The 22877-nt window shown below is 35.7% G+C and overlaps 1 protein-coding gene across 1 annotated transcript in view; it reads left to right on the top strand.

Annotated features, from left to right (window-relative positions):
• The window catches only part of LEMD3 (LEM domain containing 3), a 66418-nt gene extending 43896 nt beyond the window's left edge, over window positions 1-22522 (top strand). Inside the window, exons 5-13 of the mRNA XM_058557708.1 lie at window positions 9642-9721; window positions 9808-9953; window positions 10834-10935; window positions 11047-11149; window positions 11832-12010; window positions 18092-18173; window positions 20261-20366; window positions 20470-20548; window positions 20770-22522. Of these exons, the coding sequence (XP_058413691.1) occupies window positions 9642-9721; window positions 9808-9953; window positions 10834-10935; window positions 11047-11149; window positions 11832-12010; window positions 18092-18173; window positions 20261-20366; window positions 20470-20548; window positions 20770-20933 (1041 nt within the window). The 3' untranslated portion in view covers window positions 20934-22522. The remainder of the gene's footprint in view (window positions 1-9641; window positions 9722-9807; window positions 9954-10833; window positions 10936-11046; window positions 11150-11831; window positions 12011-18091; window positions 18174-20260; window positions 20367-20469; window positions 20549-20769) is intronic.
• The last annotated feature ends 355 nt before the right edge of the window (window positions 22523-22877 follow it).

The following is a 22877-nucleotide window of genomic DNA, read 5'->3' as shown; positions in this document are numbered from 1 at the left end:
AATATGATGGAAATTAGATGTGGATTTAGATTCTAGCACTGCCACATAGAAGCTGTGGTGAAGTCCCTTCACTTTTCTTTACTTATTTCTCACTGTGAAAGTGGGACTGTTACTAATACCTTTCAGAGTTGTTGGGAGACTTAAGTGGGTATATAAAGTACCTAGCTCAGTGCCTTATTAGTAGAAGCTTATAGTAGCTTCCTAATAAGTTTTATATCTTTCTGTGTTACTTAACTAATTAGATCAGTGTGATTCTGGAGAGAGGATTCTAATAACATGCTACAGGATTCACCACTCAACCTTGTTCTCTTCTTAATTTTCAGCTTTGACCTAGATGAGAACATTGATGACAGACAAATTTCTGGATAGTGTAATAGCTGGTAGATTGGATAGCTAAAGAATCAGGATCCAGGGGCTGGCCTGGTGGCGTAGCGGTTAAGTGCACGTGCTCTGCTTTGGCGGCCTGGGGTTTGCAGGGTCGGATCCCAGGGGCGTACTGACGCACCATTTGTCAAGCCATGCTGTGGCGGCATCCCATATAAAGTAGAGGAAGATGGGCAGGGATGTTAGCCCAGGGCCAATCCTCCTCAGCAAAAAGAAGAAGACTGGCATCAGATGTTAGCTCAGGGCTGATCTTCCTCACCAAAAAAAAAAAAAAGAATCAGGATCCAAAAAGATCTTAAGTAAGGAAGGGTTATGATTATGGAGCTCTTAAGAGTTGGAAGAATTGCTAGGTGGATTGGAGGGGTCGGGGCAAAGAAGGGATTGGATTGAGGAGGCTAAAGTGGATGTGGAATAAAATATTCCAGGAAGAGGGCGTAGCATGTGGGAATCCAAAACAAGCAAGTGGTTCCTTATGAGATATTTGAGAGTGTTTTTACTTCTAGCGTTAGGAAAAACTGACCCAACCAGGGCTTCCTTCCTGCTTTCTCTTTTTTTTTCCAGCTAAATCTCTTAGAGAGGTTATGGCACAGATACGTGTTATGGTTGAGCATAAATTCCTGGAGCAAGATTAATTTACATTTCAGAAGAACCCTGAGACTCTTAAAATCTACTGACTACTATATTTGAAGGACTAAAGGGATGGGCTAGGGTTTGGGGACAGGATAGTGATCAGTCGTGAAGCCGGAGCTGAGGAAGAGGCAGGGTTGGTGTGGAAGGGTGGTTAAGCTCCTTCCTTTCCCCTCCCGCAGCTGTTTGGTCGCAGCTGTGGATCAGCAAGAGGATAAGGTAAAAAGAAGGGACAGAACCGGGGTTGAGACCAGTGGGAGTGTAAGCCAAGCAGCAGCAGGGGGCAAGGGATGGACTGGACTCCAGACTGGCAGCAGAAGAGTTCCTGGAAGCACCCAGGCGGGAGCTGAGCTGAGAACTGCCTGTATTGAGTAAAGAAAAAAATTAGTGCTAACGAACTCCAGTCTTCAAAAAGGTTTTTATATCTTTTATCTGAAATTATGTTTCTGACTGTTTTGCCTTTTTTTTAATTCAGTGGAGTTTAATTTAATGTATATTTTTACAAAATATTTTGAACTAATTCCATCTCTTAATTAGCTGAGTGACGTGTTACAGGGTAACGTTAGAATGTACACTGTGGAATTAGAATGTAAGAGGAGACATGTTAATATCCTTCTTATATGTTTGGATTTGTGTGTGTGTGTGTGTGTATTTGTGTTTGTTAAGCTTTTCTTTTTGGAATCCCATTTTCAGGTTTTCAAATGCTGTGAAGCCTGCTATGGCTTGTCACCACCAAAGATGCAGTTTGGACTGCTACTAAAAAAAAAAGAACATTAAACAGGAATTTTTCCCAAAAAATAAAATTTTAAGCTCTAGATAAAAGCTTTTAAGTACTATTTCTAATACTGCTTATTTTTTTCAATATAACATTAACTTATATGGAAAATAAAAGGGAAAAAGCATTTCAAATTCACCACCTAAGGTTAACCACTCGTTTTTGTCCATTTTTCTCTAGTCTTTTCTTGTATTTTTTCCCCAAAATTAATATTGCTATAAATATTTCATATTATAAATACTTATATAGTTTTTCCTTAAAGTTATTATGAGCATTTTCCCATGTCATTGTTCAGGTTTTTGAAAACTGTTTTTATCACTTGATAATGTTTCTTTACATGATTATATTGTCTTGGTTTGTGGTTTTTCAGTATTATGAAAGCACTCTTAATCTTTGCATATAGTATTTGATTTTCTGATCATTTCCTTAGGAAATAGTCCTAGAAAGGAAATTACTTGTTCAAAGAGCGAGCATGAACTTTTGTTAATGCTTTTGACATATGTTACCAAATTACTTTCTCATTTGGAATGACAGTTTTAGCAAAACCTAACCAAAATTGGCTATTTTATTTTATTTTACCCAAGTTCTAGCATAAATATGGAAGAACCTAACTACAAAGCTGATATGAAACAATGATGATAATATATATATTGTAGACTTTCTGCTTATGGAGAGAGATCTATTGTTGTACGTTTCGTGTGTTTATACTCTGGTTTCACCAGCAACACAATTGAGCTTTTGCATTCAGAAGTCAATGAGCCCAAGAATGTGTAGAACTCCTAAGGGTGTGCATGTAAGCTAATTTTTCCCCAACTTCTACTGCATTTTAAGCACAATATTGGTTTGATGGAGTAAAATGAGTGAATAAATAAGCCTCAGTAAAAATTTTTTTATTTTCTTGAATTTGATTCTTTACATTTCATTCTTATTTTATTTCTCCCACTTTTGCCTTCAAAAGAAATTTAAATGCAACAACTAATTTAAATGATTTAAATACTGTTTTTCTAACTCCCCCAGTGGTTTTCTTGAGCTTTTTATTCATCATTTTTGAGGTTGAAAGCTTGTTTTGATTTGTGAAAGGTTAAGAGGTCCCTCTGGTGGAACATTTAGGGAATACATAGTATTATATATTTTCATGAAACGACATAGATTGGTTTTTTGTTGTTTGGTTTTTTTGTGAGGAAGATCAGCCCTGAGCTAACATCCATGCCAATCTTCCTCTTTTTGCTGAGGAAGACTGGCCCTGAGCTAACATCTATTGCCAATCCTCCTCCTTTTTTTTTCTGTTTTTCTCCCCAAAGCCCCAGCACATCCTCCTAGTTGCTGTATGTGGGACGCTGCCTCAGCATGGCTGAAGAAGCCGTGTGTCGGTGCGCGCCCGGATCCGAACCAGGGCCGCCAGTAGTGGAGTGTGCGCACTTAATTGCTAAGCCGCGGGGCCAGCCCCTGACATAGATTGGTTTTTAAGTTAAATGGTGGGAGCTTTGTATGATGACTTTCCAATAGGATGATGTAATGAATGGCAGTTCATTTCCTAGGTCACTTTAAAAACCTGTTTAATCTTTACCACAGTGAATATGTTTAAGATTTGTGAAGAAAATAATGGGAAAGAAGATAGCTGTAAATGTGCCAAATTATGGGGTTGGATGGACTTTCATGGCCTAGCTTGGAGTGCTAATCATTGTTAATAAAATTGTGTCTTGGTGGAAAAATAAGTGTTCTGAGAAGTGGAATGAGGGAGAAGTTTCATAATAATTATAATTTATCAAGTACAATTTATCTTAGTATTTTCTTTACGTTACCTCTAATTGCACAATGACCCGGCAAGGTAGGTGGTATCAGACCCACATGATAACGAAACTAAAGCTCATAGGGGTTTAATGACTAGGTCATCTAGCAAGTAAGTGATGGAAATGGGAGTAAGATCAAGTACTTGCTCTTCTCACTATGCCGTTCTGCCTCTTAGATGGAAGGACTAGGTTTGTAACCCCTAGCTTCATCTATTGAGTGGGCAAGGGACTAATCCTGAAAAGGGGTTAGGATCTGAAGCGATCAAAGTAGAAGCATACGCATAAATGACGTATTTTCTCTTATCCCCACTGAAGGTTATACATATAGGTAGTCAGTGATGGAGTCGTGATCTGATCCCAGGCCTGCTTGATTGTAAGGACAGTGTTCTTTCCAATATTCCTGGAGGTGAAAGATCAAGAATTAAATCATATTCACTGTTGTATTGATTTCTGTGTGTCACTTTAGTTAATTTAAAAGGTAGCATCTGACGTATAGCATACATCATCTCACAGCTAACCAGAATATTCACTAACTGGAAAGCCACATAGCTATCATTACCATGTAAATTATCCACTTTGTGAACTATCCCCCACAGGTTTTTAATATTTGCTTGACTTCTCTCTTGTCAGTCTTTTTCCCTCCTTACTAATGTTTTGTTGTTTTATTTAATGAGCTGAGTCTTTTACATGAAACAGTATTATTTTTGTACTTTGAAACTGTAATCCAAGTTCAAAGCATCCGACATGGTTTTTAAAATACACAATTTTAGCCAGTTATTTTGAAAATAAGATAAATTTGGAATTGGGAATCATGGGTGTGTGTATGCACATAATGTGTTACAATAGATTTGTTAAAGATATGGGAAAACATGCTTTGAATTTAGAAAGATTTATATGAAGCAGTCAGCAGTACGTTGACTGAACTATTGCCTATAAGTAAATAGTAGTAAGTAACAATAATAATAGACCTGCTTTAAAAATTAAAAACTTAGTTTTCTCCTGATTTTTGTTATCAGTTCTTAGAAAATGAGCGTTTTATGATGTTTTATGATGAATGCCTTACCCCAAGGGCTGGCAAACTACAGCCCATGGGCCTGTTTGTTTTTTCTGGGGGGGGGGGGGGGGGGGGCGGGAGGAAGATCAGCCTTGAGCTAACATCCGATGCCAATCCTCCTCTTTTGGCTGAGGAAGATTGGCCTTGGGCTAACATCCGTGCCCATCTTCCTCTGCTTTATATGGGACACCCCCACAGCATGGCTTGACAAACGGTGCATCAGTGTGCACCCGGGATCCGAATCTGCAAAACCCAGGCCGCCAAAGTGGAGCACATGCACTTAACCGCTATGCCACTGTGCCAGCCCACCGTGGGCCTGTTTTTGTATGGCGTGCTAGCTGTGTTTTACAACATTTTTAAAGATTGCTTAAGAAAAACTATGTAACAGAGGTCATAAATGTATATGAGTACAAAGCTTAAAATATTTATTCTCTGGGCCAGCCTGGGGGTATAGTGGTTAAGTTCATGAGCTCCACTTCGGTAGCCCAGGGTTTGCGGGTTCAGATCCCGGGTGCAGACCTACACACTACTCATCAAGCCATGCTGTGGCAGTGTCCCACATACAAAAAGAATAGAAGAAGATGGGCACAGATGTTAGCTTAGGGACAGTCTTTCTCACCAAAAAAAAAAAATTTACTCTCTGGCCCTTTACGGAAAGAGTTGGCCTACCCCTGCCTTACTTACAGCTTTCTAGGTGGCTACAAAAAGTGAATAATGAAACACTTTGGGCTCTTAAAATCAGGTAGATGCTGTGAATGCTACAGTGTTAGCATGAGCTGTTTAACGTAAGCCAGAAAAAACTCAACTGTTACTTTTACAAAAATTCCACTTTATAATACTGTGGAACTCTATGTACTGTGTAGAATGTTTGTGGAAGTAATGGCCTATTTAAGACCTCAACATCCTTTTAATGAAGTTTTAAATAAATTATCAATTGTTTTTTGAAAACGTGTATTTCTAAAGGAACATTCTATGTTTCTATTGTATTCCAGATAGTGAGTGGGTATCTGAGTGGTGTTAATTGATGTTAATATGGGGAAAGGAAAACAGAAAATGGGAAAATAACAAGATACTCTCTTCTTACCCTTATTTTTTTTTTTAATATTTTATTTATTTTTAAATTTTTATTTATTTATTTTTCCCCCAAAGCTCCAGTAGATAGTTGTATGTCATAGCTGCACATCCTTCTAGTTGCTGTATGTGGGACGTGGCCTCAGCCTGGCTGGACAAGCGGTGCATCGGTGCGTGCCCGGGATCCGAACCCGGGCCGCCAGCAGCGGAGCTCACGCACTTAACCGCTAAGCCATGGGGCCGTCCCTACCCTTATTTTTTAACTAGAAGTTTTAAGCTCTTTGTTTCTCCATGTACTTGGCTTATTAGAGTAGGTGTCCTTGTTAATTTGAACCATTATGTACATTTTTAAGGATCATTAATGAGGGCAGTAATGCTATTTATAATACCTTTAGCCTCCTAAAATTTTTATATTTAAAATACACAACTAGCAAACTTGGAAATTTGTTTTTTTAATGTGTAAAAACAAATTTTTATTTGAAACTTACGTTTATAGTCTAGCTTTCAGTTTTATGTAGTAATGCAAAAATGTCATAATATTCTGCATATTATGTTGTAGTAATGCAAGCCAAAGAGCATATATATATATACAGGTAAATACAACATATATATTTCATTTTATTTTTTAAATATCTATGTCTTTGAAGGGTGCTATATGTCTGCATCTTTGAAGGATAAATTCTTGAAAGAAACTAAGTGCAAAATCCTTTTTAAAAACCTATACATTACATAGAGGAATCAACACAGTGTCTCCAGCTCCATAGATAACCCATATTAATCTTGCTTTGTGCATTTTCAGAGTCCTGTATAGCTTTTGCTTTATCTAATCATGATTCATGCAATGTAACCAGAAATATGTTCTTTTGATGCTCCTTCATCAGAGCTTTTTTCTTCTCTAATTTTAGAGCAAGTGAATATGAATTCTGTTTAATTTTTAGTAATACACAAAGTGATTTCTAGTAGTGTATTTATAAGGATTAAAACAGTAATTGCCTGAAATTATTTTTTTATAATTTTGTTGCATAACATTTTAAAGCAATATTAAAAGTTAAAAATAACTTTCTTCATTCTTTTCCAGTTCTTACTGAGTACATATCTTTTATAGTTATAAATATATATAAACTGAGTGTTGTAGTTTTGCTTTTTTAAGCATATAGCTGTTTACCTCTTATCATGATCATTTCTGAATTCATAATATCCCATTAAAATGACCTCATATATAAACTGTTTCTCAATTATTAAATACTTACATTGGCTACAACTTTTTGATATTTATAAATAATGCAGAAGTTATTACACTTTTTTTTTTTTTTTTTTTTTTTGTGAGGAGGACCAGCCCTGAGCTAACATCCAATGCCAATCCTCCCCTTTTTTGCTGAGGAAGACTGGCCCTGGGCTAACATCCATGCCCATCTTCCTCTACTTTATATGGGACGCCGCCACAGCATGGCTTAACAAGCGGTGCGTCGGTGCGCACCCGGGATCCGAACCGGTGAACCCCGGGCCGCCGCAGCGGAATGTGCGCACTTAACCGCTTGCGCCACCGGGCTGGCCCTACACTTTTTTTTTTTAAATAACAGCCTATAGTTATCTTCACCGTCTGAAAAATCCTGGTAGTAGTTATACATAAGTCATTATGCCTTACAAGATTAGTTCTGCTTCATAAAACTTTTTACTACATTTTAAAATTTGATATATTAAAATAACTGGCTAGTTTCATATTAGGAAGTAATGGCACTGATCAAATGAAAACCTTGTAATTCCCAATGCCGTTGAAGAATCTGTTGGTAAAATGCAATGGCTATTGCTTATAAAATTGTTTTTGTTTTTTAAGAGGAATTTTTAAAAATGGCTTCTTATTTCTACTTTTAGAAATTCATTTTTTGCACTTCAAAATGTACGTAAAGATGTACTTGGAATAGAATATAAACTCTCTGAGCATAGGGAATGTTGATTGTCTCGTTTAGTGCTACCTCCCTCTAGGTCTCTAGGTCCTCGAACAGTGCCTGGCGCATATTAGGCCCTCAATAAATATTTTTTGAATTTTCAAGAGTGTTTATGACATATTATATTGTATATTAAATAATTGGAAATGCTCTAAATGTTCATTAATAAGGAGTTGATTAAAGTATAAACTAACCATAGAGTGGAATACTATTTTGCTGGACAGAATTGGGGTTGTTTCATGTGTACTGACATTGACAGTCACAATACCTCATTCTGTGAAAAAAGCAAATGGAGAAACAGTATCTATAATATGATACCACTTTTATTTTTAATATTTTGATTTAAAAAACACATAATCCACCTATGCACAGCAGTTCTTAAACTTTTTGGTTTCACCTTTTTGCACTCCTAAAATTACTGAGGACCCTAAATGGATTCTGTTTGTGGGATATATGTATATATATATATGTACTTATATATTTAATATATAATAGATACTATATAATTTAATAATTTATACATTTATATTTATTTAAAATTTATATATTTAATAATTTTATTATGAATATATACTTATATTTATAGATATATATGTATTTATATTTAGAGATATATTTACATTAGAAATTAAAACAAAAAATTTAAATCTACCTATTTGTTTAAAATAAGAATAATGAACTTATTACATGTTAATGTAAATAATGTATTTGTATGAAAAATAACTATATTTTCCAAAATAAAAACATTTAGTGAGAAGTGGCATTGTTTTACATTTTTGCAAATTTCTTTAATGTCTAGCGTAATAAAAGACAACTGGATTCTCATATCTGCTCTGCATTCAATCTGTTGTGATGTTATTTGGGTTGAAGTACATCAAGAAAATCTAGCCTCACACAAATATGTAGTCAAAACAGGGGAAAGTTTTTTTTTTGTAAGAAAGATTAGCCCTGAGCTAACATTCGTTGCCAATCCTCCTCTTTTTGCTGAGGAAGACTGGCCCTGGGGCTAACATGCGTGCCCATCTTCCTCTACTTTATATGGGACGCCGCCACAGCATGGCTTGACAAGCGGTGCGTCGGTGCGCGCCTAGGATCTGAACGTGCGAACCGCGGGCCGCCGCAGCGGAGCGCACGCACTTAACCCCTGCGCCACCAGGCCAGCCCAGGGGAAAGTATTTTAATACCCTTTTCAGATAATTGTAGGTATGCTTCTTTAATACTATACCAAAACGGTACAAGTAGTAGTTTCTTAAAGATCAGTTGCCATGTGGAATTTGAAACTATATCAGTGAGTTTTTCATTCTCTCTCTCTAAGGTCCTTTGGTCCATTTTTCGTTTAGAATGGATCTGTCACCCATGCATTTGTCATTTGGAAAATATTGGTTTACTGGTTACGCAGATCTTCCAAATGTTGATGCATTTTATTATGCCGTACCCAGAAGTCACATTCGTTAATATCATACCAGTCTCATTGCAAAGGTTTTCAAGTATTGTGAAACTGTCAAGCTCATAGTAATGGATGCACGTTTTTAAAAATTCTGCTTTTCACTTAAAAGCTTGAATTTTATCATCAGTTACACAGTCAATTGTTTTTCTTGATTTGATGGGCTTACTTCATTCTCGAGAAAATGTCTGTGAAACAGCGAAGTCTGAATAGTTTGTCATTTGTTCATCTAAAACTAGTGTTCCATAAAAACAAAGAGTGGCTAATTCATTCTTATCATGATGATACTTAAAAAGCAAATCATATATATATAAAAAAAACAAAAAAAAGACATAGGAAAATATTAACACTGGTTATCTTAGTGTGGTGGGGAAATGGTGACATTTTTTCTTTTTTCCCCTTTTATTTTTCTGTAATGAATAATACGATTATGTTATATAGTTTAAAGTGTAATATGTAAAGATAAGGTATGTTTATCAGACAGCTTACACATAGAGTCAAGTGAACGTGAATTATTAAGAATAATTATTTTTTCTATTTTTCTTATTAGGATTTAGGTTCTGAATATGAAGATGTATTTAACACCTCATTGAAGTGGATTTTAGAAAATGGAAAAGATGTTGGAATAAGGTAAAGGATTTGATTTCCATTTTGACCATTTTGTAGTATAAGAAGTGATTTTGACTCTAAACTCTCCCTTACCTATTTTTAAATAGATGTGTTGGTTATGGCCCTGAGGAAGAATTGAGAAATATAAGTGATGTGCAGTTTTTACAATCCACAAGACCGCAGATGTCTTTCTGGTGTCGTTTTCGACGTGCTTTTATTACTGTCACCCACAGGTTATTGTTGGTGTGTTTAGGTAAGTTGTTAGGATGGGAAGGAAGATACATTGTAGTCTAGAAGTTTTGTGTCTGTATTTTACCAAATGCCAGAGTTGAGAATTTACTTCTGTGATAGTTGCTATTATAAATCACATCTAAAAGTCTTCACTAAGGTATAATAATACTGAGATTTTTTTATACTGTCAGTATCAATCTAAGGGCTTAGAAAACTACTGTAAGGGGAAGTGGGAATAAAACTTTGTCATGAGAATGTCACAGAAAAAGCAAGTGTAGGGCATAGATAGAAATCTCCTTTAGAAAATAGAACAGGAAAATATAAACATTAAAGTTTTCTTTTAAGTAATAAAATATTATAAATTAAGTTCATTAAAATTAATTTTAAAGATATCATTTACCTAAATTAAAATTTTCATTCAGATTCCTAGATTTTATGTGACTATTTTGATTGATAATAGGAATTTAGGAGATATTCATTTTTTCTTTTTTCTGTCTAAATCCTTTAAAAAATAATTGAATTTTCTTAAAGTAAACTGTAGTATGTTTACAGTCTCATGAGACTCACTTTTCTAGTAGTTTAATGCTACCAAGCAAAAATATTGTGAAACATAGTTATGTTATTCTGTTTTAAAAAAAAATAATGTAATTTAAATGTTTAGTTGTCAGTGTAATAGAAGAAATGGTTTTTCTAGAGTAAGTGAAACTCTGCAAAATGTTTAATATTAAATTTTTCTATGTAGTTTTAATTATGTAGCTAGTTCAACCCACTCACTGTCTTGAAGGCTCATCCCAGTATACTTTTTTTTTTTTTAACAACTGGCCCAATAACTTTAGTTGCAATGAATATTATTAATGCCATTGATCATAATTTTTAAAACACAAAATATATAAATATTGCAGGTGTAGTGATGGTTTGTATCGTTCTGCGCTACATGAAATATCGCTGGACGAAAGAGGAAGAGGAAACACGGCAGATGTATGATATGGTGGTAAAGATTATAGGTACAATATTTATAAAAATCCACACTATTTCTAGAATAGTCATTGTGTGATGGACTACAACATGATGTCCAGGGATTGATTCATTTGTAAGTTTGTTTGATTTATTTTCAGATGTTTTACGAAGTCATAATGAAGCTTGCCAGGAAAATAAAGATTTACAACCTTACTTGCCTATTCCACATGTGCGAGATTCCTTAATACAGCCTCATGACAGGTGTGTTCAAAGCATTATGCGTTGAAGTAACCAGAATGCTGTGTCTTCTGCAGTCGTGAAAATTATATTGAGAGTTGTGACCCTTCTTAACTAGACCTGTTTTACTGTACAGGCTTTATTTTTGTGCTTTAAACTCTCCTTTCTTTCTAAATTCTCTTCTATTCTCCTGATTGTCAGTCATATAGTAGACAACTGGATTTCTAAATCATTCTCATTCCTATACATTTTTGATTCTGTGTTGTCAGTCTCTACCTTATTTCCTTTAATTTTATCTTGATAAAGAAACAGATAGACAATAACAGTAATGTTTTACTAATAATGTTTTTAAATATTTTATTTTGTTGTTAACAAAGCTTTTTAAATTAAAAAACTGAATAATAACTTTTTGAAAATAAAAGATGAGCCGTATCCTGAAGCAGCATTCTTAACCCTAGTGACACGTCAGAATCACCAGTGGAGCTTTTTGAAGGGAAAAAAACCAGTGCTAAGGTCCACCTCTGGAGATGGAAATTCAGTACATCTGAGGTGTGAGGTTCAGGCCTCTAAATCTCTTTCAGAAAAACTCCGTAAGCAGTGAGAAGAATAGCCCGAGATAACAGTAGCCACTACCTTCAATTACTAATATTTGAAAAAGATGACAAGCCCAGATGGTGGTAACTTTGTCACTTTGTTCACATGGTAGGAAAAAAATGAAGAAAGTCTGGGCCAGAGCTGTTGACTTCCTTGCTGCTAACGAGTCTCGTGTTCGCACGGAAACACGAAGAATGGGTGGTGCAGATTTTCTAGTCTGGCGGTGGGTCCAGCCTTCTGCATCCTGTGACAAAATATTAGTAATACCTTCTAAAGTATGGCAAGGTCAAGGTATGTATTTTTAAAGAACAAATATATAAACATAATTTTTTCTTACTTTTTTCAACTGCAAAAGTCTTATGTATTTAAAGTAAAATAGTACAATTGAAGGATGTATGAAGGCAAAGCTCCTTTCCAGTTCCATCCCATAGAAGGAATCAGTGTTAGCTTCTTGTATATCCTTCCACTTTTCTCCTCATATAAATGTAAATGGTGTGTCTTTACTGTAATAGAATACTGTACCCATTACTTTGATTTTTTTCTTTTTCACTTAACAAAGCAACTTAGTATTATAGATCTAACTCTGCATTCTTTTCCCCTAATTTTTAATGCAAATAATGTTACTGCACAAAATTGGAGTTCTCTGCCTGACATGCATAAATAATCCAATTAATTATGGCATCAGCCTTTGAGGGGAGAAATCAGCTTTTATTCTCTGAGATTGATCTACAGGGAGACAGGGGGCATGTGCCCTCAGATCTGTCTCCCTGATTCAGGATTTGGGGTGAAATTTAAGAGGTTAGGGAATACAGGCTGGCACGCAGAAATGGTGGGACAGGTTTTGATTGGTGGGCTGCAAGCATTTATGGTAAGGTTTTAAACATTTATGACAGGGTTCTAAACATTTATCATGGGTTTCTAAACATTTTCAATGAGGTGGGAAAGGAATTTTAACACTGGATCTTCCCGAATGAGGGACCCCTCGCTTCTGATAAGAGTCCAGCTTCCAAGTTCCGGTCATGTCCCGGTCCTTGGGTTCCATGGGGAGGAGGATTTTTGGTTCTGAGGTCGTTTCAGGTCACGATTTCTTCTTTTACGCATGCTCTGATGACGTGACTTTGCAGTTTTTCTGAAAGACACTTCTTAATCACTCTGTTGATAAGAGATGGGGTCAGTTGAACTGCTCCTGGAGGGCCTCTGGTTACGATAAGACATCTATAATTTGTTTTATATGTATACATGTATGTACATAAAACATATGTAAGTGGAATCATAACTTTTTAACTGTTCTTCCAATTTTTGCTTGGCCTGCCTCTTTCTAAGACCCTTCCACCTGCATATCCCCAGTGCCAAGTAGCTTTTGTGGGTATCTTTCTATATTTTTCTTAATGCTTGCACAGTTCCAAAAACATGTATATAGAAGGATATAGGAGGGTTTGGTGATTGGTTGTCTTGTGTACCCAAACCTCTACTAGTGATAATTGTTACCTCATTTGAATTTTTTTGTATCCTAATGGTTAGTTGCAAAATGAAATCTCATGGTTAGTTTAATTTGCATTTTAAGACTAGTTGTGAGTTGAATTTCTTTTAATCTTCTTGTTGGATAAAAGGATATTTACCGTGTTTGCTAAGCATAGCATTTATGGGAAAGGTAACTAAATTGTTTTGAAATTACAGTAGGATAAAATCCAATCACTCTCTTTTTTCTCTAATTAATTTTCACTGTCAAAGGCTTCTGTAATCATGGCATACAGATGAAGCTTTGATGTTGCCAAAGGTGACACTGAACAATAAACTGTTTGCTTCAAAGGGTGTATGCAGAAGGGCCCCAAGAAACTGAAGACAGAGAATTCAAAGCCAGTAGGATCTGATTACCTTAGTGCCTAATTATAATGGGTGTGCAGTCTCAGCCTGATTGCTTCATAGAGCTAGCAATCACTGCTCACGGATGCCTTTGAAGTTCTAGAAAAGGCCATTATTTTGTCCATATGAATTTTTTTATCGTTATAGTTGTCTTATTTGTAAAATGTGAGATTTTCAAGATGAATCTAAAGACAATTTCTTGACCTAGATGATCCATGTTGTTCTTACAAATTAGTAGTGGTGTGATTACTTTAACTGTGTTAAATTGGGTGCTCTATAAACTCTAGGATTTTAAACCTCAGACTATTATTTTCACTTTATCATTTTCTTTAGATACGAAAAGACTCTGCAAGTGTGATAAAATACAACTTTAGGTTGGTTATAGTGGTAGTATAACCCAACATGAATTGATGTCATATTTTAAAGTGACCTGCTACTTTTTATATGTTTCATCAGGTTCCGGTGTATTAAATGTTCACAAACTATATGCCAAGTACTGAGCTATCTTAATTTGAATATTTCTAAATTGGCTATATAAAGAATTGTAAATTTAGGGACCGGCCCCACGGCATACTGGTTAACTTTGGCGCATTCTGCTTCAGCGGCCTGGGTTCTAGGGTTCGGATCCCAGGTGCAGATCTACACCGCTCGTCAGCCATGTTGTGATGGTGACCCACATACAAAATAGAGGAAGATGGGCACAGATGTTAGCTCAGGGTGACTCTTCCTCACCAAAAAAAAAAAAAAGAATTGTAAATTCAATCTCCTTTACTTAATAGTCTTTGATGAACAGTTAAGTGATTAGGGGTTCCTGATCCTGGAAAGGAATTGAGAGTAAAGGCACCTATTACTTATTTGGCAAATAGAAAAAGTGTAATGGCTGAGGTAATTCTAGCCTGAAGGCAGAAAATCCTGAGGTAGAACCTAGTAGCTATTTGCTTGAAGTATACTGGTTCAGTTTTTGGATGGTTTGTGATGATAAAACAAAAGTCTATAGGCTCCTAGCAAGAGAGATTTGAATTCTTTTAAGAATTTCATCATCATAAGAGTTGTTACAGGAGGCTAATAAGTTGTTGGAATATTTCTTAATGATAGTTGTACATCTTTTGCCTCATTTAAGAACATAGCTCTAATATAGAGAGAATTTAGTTTTAATATTACTTACATTTTTATGCCATTAAATGCATAGTCTAAATATAACTAAATGACTCTGACCTAGCTTTTTAAAATATTAATGCATAAAATAAGTTTTGCTTCCCTTTAAATATATCTGAACACAAATGTTGTGCTATATAAATATGGGTATATACTGTGGGTTTTGGTGGTGGTTATGTAAAAAGGTAGTTTAACTTATTAACAAGCTTAATGTTTCTCCCCTTATAAATGCAGTGGTTTAGTTAAAAAGTACATGGCTGGAGAGTTGGTAATTATAGTAGTCTTTTGAATTCACTACCACTAAAGCTATTGTCATTTAATAGCATTTTCCCCAAGTAATTGTTAAATAATCGACCTTATGGAATTTTTAGTTCAATTTCTAAAAGATAGCTAAATATAAATTGGATGATTTTATATATATATTATATATAATATATAAATAAATATAAATAAAATAATATATATAACATTAGTATCTCTAAAGGTATTTTAAAGCACCAGTTAAAAATCAAACAGGCCCTGCTGGGGAGCCAGGGAATTATTTATCCTTCTGACATATGTAGTATTTGGAATAAACAGCATTCATTTAAAGGATTCAAGGGTAGTTCCTGAGGTATTTGAAATGATATTCAGTAACTACTGAATTCAGATTCAGTAACTACTGTATCTCTCCTTGGCCCAGGAGTTGGTTACAGTTTAGTTAGGGAGATAAAGCATATATCTTAAAAATCAGTTTGATCTTTGGGACTACTTTCTGACTAGAATTGGGCAGGAATAGTTTCTCCCAGATCTGTTATTTTGTGGAAACTTGGATCTAGGCTAGAATATGTGGTATGAATTCTTCTGTTTTCCCTGGTTCGCCCTGCTGGCCCAGGCCAATACTGGAATCTCAAGGTCATTGAAGAACAGAACCTATACACTGCTAGAGAAGTCTGGAAGGTTCTGGAGGTTCACACACCTTCTTGATCTGGGGTTTGGCAACAATTTTCATATCCAATGACCACCCTTCCACCCCATATCAGGCACTGTTTGGCCATTCACACTGCAGACATTTCTTATCACTAGATACTTCTGAAATCTTTATACTCTGTTCTTTAGCCATAAACTTATCCTTTCAATTTGCCTGCTTTATATATTTGTTTTTCTTTTTTAAACTTCCTGGAATCTCCAGTTCTCCAAAGCATCTACTTTCTCCAATTCTTCAGCCTTCCTCCTATCCTCACTTCTTTTCCTGTCTGTCTTAGTTTCCACAATCCATCTTTCCAGTCGCTCTCTTGCTAGTACCCTTAAGTCAATACCTATCCTTCATCTTATCCTGGTAAATTCCAGCCAAGGATGAAACTCTTTTATTGCCTGTCTGCATGCAAGTGGCTGAGCACAGCGGGAGAAAATCATGCAACTTGGCAGACTGGTACCTTCATAAATAATCACCTTCAGTTAGGCCCTCAGCACTACCTGACTTTCACGTTCTTACCGTATATTACTAGTCATTCACTTTCCTACTCTACTCAGTAACAGTTTTAGGTTTCTTCCCCCTTTAAAACCTTTGCCCTTCTCTCTCTCCTATTTCTCTGTCGATGACTCAAATAGAAGCAATCAGATTGTATCTGCCTCAAATTTCCACTACCAAATTCATAAAATTACCAGAATCCACACTCATTCTCACATCCTATTGCAATTGAGGAGCTGTCTCATTTAACAAAGACACAAGCCTTTCCCTCTAGAGGGAATGGGATCTAAGCCCTCTGGATCCCGTTCTCTCTAGTCTTCTCAAGTATCTTCCCTTACTGTGTTTTAAATCCATGCCTCTACTGGATCTTTTCATCAGCACTTGAATTTGCTATAGTCTCTCTCATCTTTAAAACACATTGTTGGACTCTCCATTGTCCTGTAGCTATCACCCTGTCTCTACCTATTTACAGCCAAGTAGCATTAAACAGTTTACTGTACTCACTGTCTTTACTTTTTCAGCTGACTCCAGTCTGTTTACCATCCCTATCATTCCAAAGAAACAGCTCTCCGACTTCCATATTGCTAAACTCAGTGGACATTTTCTCTTCTGTCCTTATTTTACTCAATGGTGTTAACAACGAGTCTGCCTTGAAATGTTCTTCCTTTGGCTTTGGCAATGCCACTTTCTTCTGCTTTTCCTCCACTTCTGACCAGTTCTTCAATCTTCTTTTCTGTATTTTCTTCTTTTTTTGGACCTCTAGGTATTGGAGTTTCTGAAGACCATCTTCTTTTCTCGTTCTGCTTGTCTCCCTTGATGATCTCATGTTGAGATTTCATTTACCATATGTGTGTTCATAACTCCTAAATTTGTATCTTGAGCTAAGTCTTCTGTTCTGGTTTTGAGATTTTTATACCAAGCTGTAGGTACCACCAGTTCAAGTGCATAAACTCAATATCTTCTCTCCCCAAACTGACCTGTCCTCTAGTGTTCCTGTCTAGTTAATGATACCCCTCCTCATTTTGTTCTGCATTAAACCTGGGAGTCATCCTTAATCTCTACCTTACCCCATCATGTGCAGCCTTTAAACAAGTCGAGTCACATCTACTCCATAATGTACCCTGGTCTGTCCACTTATTTCCACATATTTGGTTGGCCTGTCTTATCCACATTGCCATCATCTCCCTCTTAGACAACTATAATAACCTTCTAATTGGTCTCCTTGCATTCACTTTTGCTTCCACCTAATTGATTCTCCACATAACAGTCTATTTAAAACATTTTTAATTTAAAAGACATATCATCATATTATTCCTATCCTTCAAACACTTGTGTGGCTTTGTATTGCTCTTATGGTAATGTCTAGATACTTTAATGTGGCCTACATGGTCCTGAATTAGCTGACATCTCCCTCTTCAGGTTTGTCTTTCTATTCTCCCCACTCTAGCCACAGGGCTGTCCGTTAGTCATTTGAATATACCAAGCTCAGGGGCTGTGTACAAGTCATCACCTTTGCATGAAATGTCCTTTACGTCTCTCTTCATTGTGCCTATTTTTATTTATTCTTTAGGTCCCAGCATAAATCTCACTTCCTCAGTGAAGTATTATCTGATACTCTCAGACCAGCTTGTTACTTTGACAGCTTTCTGTATTCATCTTTTTTAGGATTTACCATAATTATGATTTCTTGGGTGACACTGTTTTTCATCTGTCTCCCCCATTAAACTGTAAACTCTGGGAGAGCAGTGACTCTCCCCAAGTCCCAGTGTGTCTTATTCACCTTAACCAGAAGTCTGGCTCATAGTAAAAGAACTCAGTGAGTATTTTTTGAGTGAACTGAATAACTGAATGCCTTTCAACAAAATGGAACAATGGCAAATAGTAAAACGAATTTGTTTTTCTAGCATTTCATTTAGATAGAAGAAATTCACCGCCAAATAGCTTGACACCGTGTCTAAAGATTCGAAATATGTTTGATCCAGTTATGTAAGTATTATGATCAGAGGTACATATAATTTTTATTTGGAAAATTTGGCTGAAAATGCATGATATTCTTATAATGCTATGTCTACACTTGAAAAATCTCTTTTATTTCTGAATCTCTAACTACAGAAATGTTATGTTTTTCTCTTTTCTTCTGTTTTGTTAAATTCCAAGCAAGCGTGTGGCCAAAAGACACAGATGTATAATGATTTGTAAAACTTTTATAAACCTTTGTATTCACTGTGTAACCCCAGAGAAGATAAATGCTTGAGTCAAATTAATGACACAAATGATGACAAACAATACCCTTTGTTAAAGGCATAAGTCATGTCTGCCAACATTCTTTGCCTCAGTAGACAATGTAGATAAAAATATCTGCTATTTTTAAATTTCCAATCTTTGTAAAAAATTCTCTACAAAATGTACACACCTTCCCTTCTACAATCCTGTCTGCTTGTCCATGTGATATTCAAGAAACTTTTATGTCCATATATATTTGAGAAACTTTTTTGTCTGTATAATTACAGCAGCATATGCATCCGATAAAAAGCACAGTCAAAAGTTATCGCCTTAGAATGCAAAATATCTTCTACGTCAGCTGTGATAGTCTTGAGAATCTGCTTCCTAAAGGCAGCTGCTTATTTGCCCAATGATATGACAGGGCAAATTCTGTTTTTGAAAATATCCTGACAGTGGAAATTGTATTACATATCAAATACCCATAATTCCCATCTAATAACTCATTTATTTAATGAAATAGTTGATATGATGAGATTCCAAATAAGTGAGAGCAAAATTGGAAATGTAGGGAAGCACTATCAGTATATACAACCCCTCCCCACCCCTGGCGGTCCGTTTTGCAGAGATAGAAATAGTAGTCCCTCTATTGGGAATTTTACCTCGTACCTTAGGGATTAGGAAATCCATGCCAGTCCAGTATTTTATTACCTAACATGAAGATTTACCATTTAAAGTGTAGCTGCCTTTTCCTCTGCCCCACCATCTGTATCTCACAGGTAAAGACAAATGTGCATTATTGCTGCAGGAAATCTTAAAATTCTCACACGAGTAAGTTGACTGTGCAAAATGTTTGTCCTGTATCACTTTTCCATTATCTTGGAAAAGAGAAGCTCAGACTACACTGTCTACTAAGAATTTTCCTTAAGTTTAGAAATTTGAAAATACCATTAAAAGTAAAATAATATGGGGCTGGCCCCGTAGCTGAGTGGTTAAAGTTCTTCACACTCTGCTTCGGCGGCCTGGGTTTGTGGGTTTGGGTCCCAGGCGCAGAGGTACTCCACTCATCAGCCATGCCGTGGAGGCATCCCACATGCAAAATAGAGGAGGATTGGCACAGATGTTAGCTCAGGGACAATCTTCCTCAAGCAAAAAAAAGAGGAAGATTTCCAACAGATGTAGTAAAATAATATTCAACTTTTGTAAGTTCACTACAACTCATTAAAGTGCTTATTAACACTTGTCTAAAAAGAAAAAAGAAATGACTGTACATACATAGGATTTTAAACATAAAAATGACAGCACATTGGGGCTGGTCCGGTGGCATAGTGGTTGGGTTCACACGCTCTGCTTCTGCAGCCCAAGATTCGCAGATTCGGATCCCTGGCGTGGACCTATGCACTGCTCATCAAGCCATCCTGTGGCAGGCGGCCCACATACAAAATGGAGAAAGATGGGCACAGATGTTAGCTCAGGGCCAGTCTTCCTCAAGGAAAAAGAGGAAGATTGGCAACAGATGTTAGCTCAGGGCCAATCTTCCTCACCAAAAAAAAAAGAAAAGAAAAAAGAAAAGAAAATGACAGCACATTGGTTTTGCTGTGATGGGCTAATTCTTCATTGCCTCAGCTCTGTGTAGTCTTACACTGGAAAGTGAGGGAAGGGCTGGGATTTCTGAATGCTAATATTTTTTAATCTATCTACTGCTAGTAACAAGTATTTACTTACTGCTAATTTGAACATTATGTGTTTTTAAACTATCCCCATTCTATTAGGATATATATGTTGTAAGAGACAGTGAAGACTTCTTACTGAGTAGGAATATGCTTTTGATTTTTGTTTTCATTAATTTTTAGGGAAATAGGGGATCAGTGGCATTTGGCAATTCAAGAAGCAATTTTAGAAAAATGCAGTGATAATGATGGCATTGTTCACATTGCAGTAGACAAAAATTCACGTGAGGTAAAGTGACTTTTACTATTGAATTCTACATTTTGGATTTGTTGCTATTAAACTAAAAACTAGTTCTTTTCATTTCTTTCTTTCTTTCTTTTTTTTAATATAGGGTTGTGTATATGTTAAATGTCTGTCTCCAGAATATGCTGGAAAAGCTTTTAAGGCATTGCACGGCTCTTGGTTTGATGGTAAGAAATTTGAGTGTTATAAACATTTTGAAAAGATAAATTATAGCTTACTGTTAAACTATACCAGATTTTAAATTAAAGAATTTTAGGTTAGCATTTTTAGAGTAATAATTTTAGATTATTTTGTATTTTGTGTTCATATGTCTTTTACCACATTTTGTTTTCTATAAAAATTAAGCACATTTTTACAGATCTAAAACATTATTTTTATCTTACAACAGGGAAATTGGTTACAGTAAAATATTTACGGCTAGATAGATATCACCATCGCTTTCCCCAAGCTCTTACTTGCAACACTCCCTTGAAGCCGTCAAATAAACATATGAACTCTATGTCTCATCTTCGTCTTCGGACTGGCCTAGCCAATTCTCAAGTTGGTTCCTGAAAAGACTTTCTTCTACTCCTAGGACTGTTATTTACAATAGGAAAATTCCTGTTTGGCTTCCTGTCTTCCTTTTTAAATGCTTTTTGTATGTAATATTTTTATTGAATATAGCTCTGTTTGAACGTTCCAGAAATCTTAAGGTTCCAAAGGGACTTAGCAGTGAGGCAGCAATGCTGAGTAGATAGAATAATTGTTTCATTCAGTTTTTGGAGCTCAGTTAAGCCAATGCATTTAAAGTTTTGCATGAGGAACATTGACTTTATTAAGCATTTTCAGATGTGATGGTTGTATTTTTGCACCAAGAAGTGTTCGGATAACCACACAAAAGCATGGTGAAGAGGCTTCCTCTATTTCCATAATTTCCTGTGAACTAATGTTGTGAATTTTTGTATACAGTCATCTGCATAGTTCCTTACAGGCTAATGTGGTAAAACTGTTAATTTCCCAGTTTAACCTTAGGTTTCTTTTGCTTGTAGGAGATTCATTTGCTACAGCTGGAATTTGAAAAAATTAATTTGGGTTTAGTGGTTACATATAAGTGGATGTACATGTACTTAAACTTGGCTTTTGTATATATGTATAAATGCTGGTGGTGGCGAAAGTAGTCTTGTGAGGATGTCTGCATTAAAGCAGTAAAATAAGCTTCCTGTTTTATTCATAATCTGATGTGTGTATATATGTATGTGTGTATATGTGTGCATTATATATATATGCATGTGTGTGTGTGTATATATACACACACATATATACATATGGCTGTACTATCACACAGATCAAACAGCCAAACACCTGGAAGTATTAGATACAAGTTTAAAATATCTTTTATAGGTTTTATATTAAAATGTCTGAGTATGATTTTGTGTGAAAGTTCCGATACCAGTTGTAATGGATTCCAATTTACGTAAGCAATAAAGAAGCAATTGGCAGATATTGGAAAAGTATTTTGTGAAAAGCTGTATTTATTATAAATACTAGGGCTATGACATAGTACCATTGGGGATAATTCATTTTCCCAATCTATTTATGATTTATTGAAATTTTAGCTCCCCTGTTATGTGTCAAGTTTAAAGCAGGGCACATTGTTGCAGCAAAACGTGTATTTGAAATATTACATTTGCAATTTTGGGTCATGACAGTTTGCAATATAGTAAATGCACGAGTGACCGTTGCCTTGCTTTGTGCCTCGGTATTTACTTTGTTTCAGTAAAGTTACTTTATTACTGTTTATGATTTCACATTAAAATAGTTGGTGAGCAAAGTTTACTTGTAATGTAACATTGGCTTTTTTTTTTAACAACCTGTTGATATGTCATTCAGTCCAAATGAATCTGTGAAGCGGCTGGAATTGTACCAATTTTGATTTTGTTTAAAGCTCAGTTTCCTTTTTGTTTTTTATTGTATATGTGTTGGGTTTGCAGCATGAACTTGCACAGATAATGCACGTTTTCTGGTTAAGTAAACATGATGCACACTGTTCTGTAACAGAAAACCCTATTGTGCCTTACCTATGTGCTTTTGTGGGCACCATGTTTATGAAGAATAAAAAATGATTTGTTATCTGAAGAGAATAAATTTTAATTCTCAGTTTATGTCTCAGATGCTAAAGTGTGAAAATATAAATATATATAATATATAAAATAACCAATCTTTCTGTATTTTATGTGCATCATAGTGATTTATCTGAGCTTAGTGACCCTATCTTGTGACCTGTTGCAAGAGTGAATGTAAAAAATAGTTGTGGCATTTTAAAAGGTCGCCTTTTGATGCAGATGCATCTTTTTCTTGCTTCTAAGACATATTTCCTGTAAACACTGTACATTTATTATTGTAATATATACTATTATGCAGCTTACTTTACCTGAAACTGTTAAGCCGACCAAGATCCCTCCCTGCAAGACAGATGGGAATGTGTATAATAACTAGATATTTGAGAAGTTCTGAAGT

This window comes from Diceros bicornis, chromosome 17 (genome assembly GCF_020826845.1).
Source record: "Diceros bicornis minor isolate mBicDic1 chromosome 17, mDicBic1.mat.cur, whole genome shotgun sequence".
In the NCBI taxonomy this organism is placed as follows: domain Eukaryota; kingdom Metazoa; phylum Chordata; class Mammalia; order Perissodactyla; family Rhinocerotidae; genus Diceros; species Diceros bicornis.
This window is presented reverse-complemented; position numbering and strand designations above follow the sequence as displayed.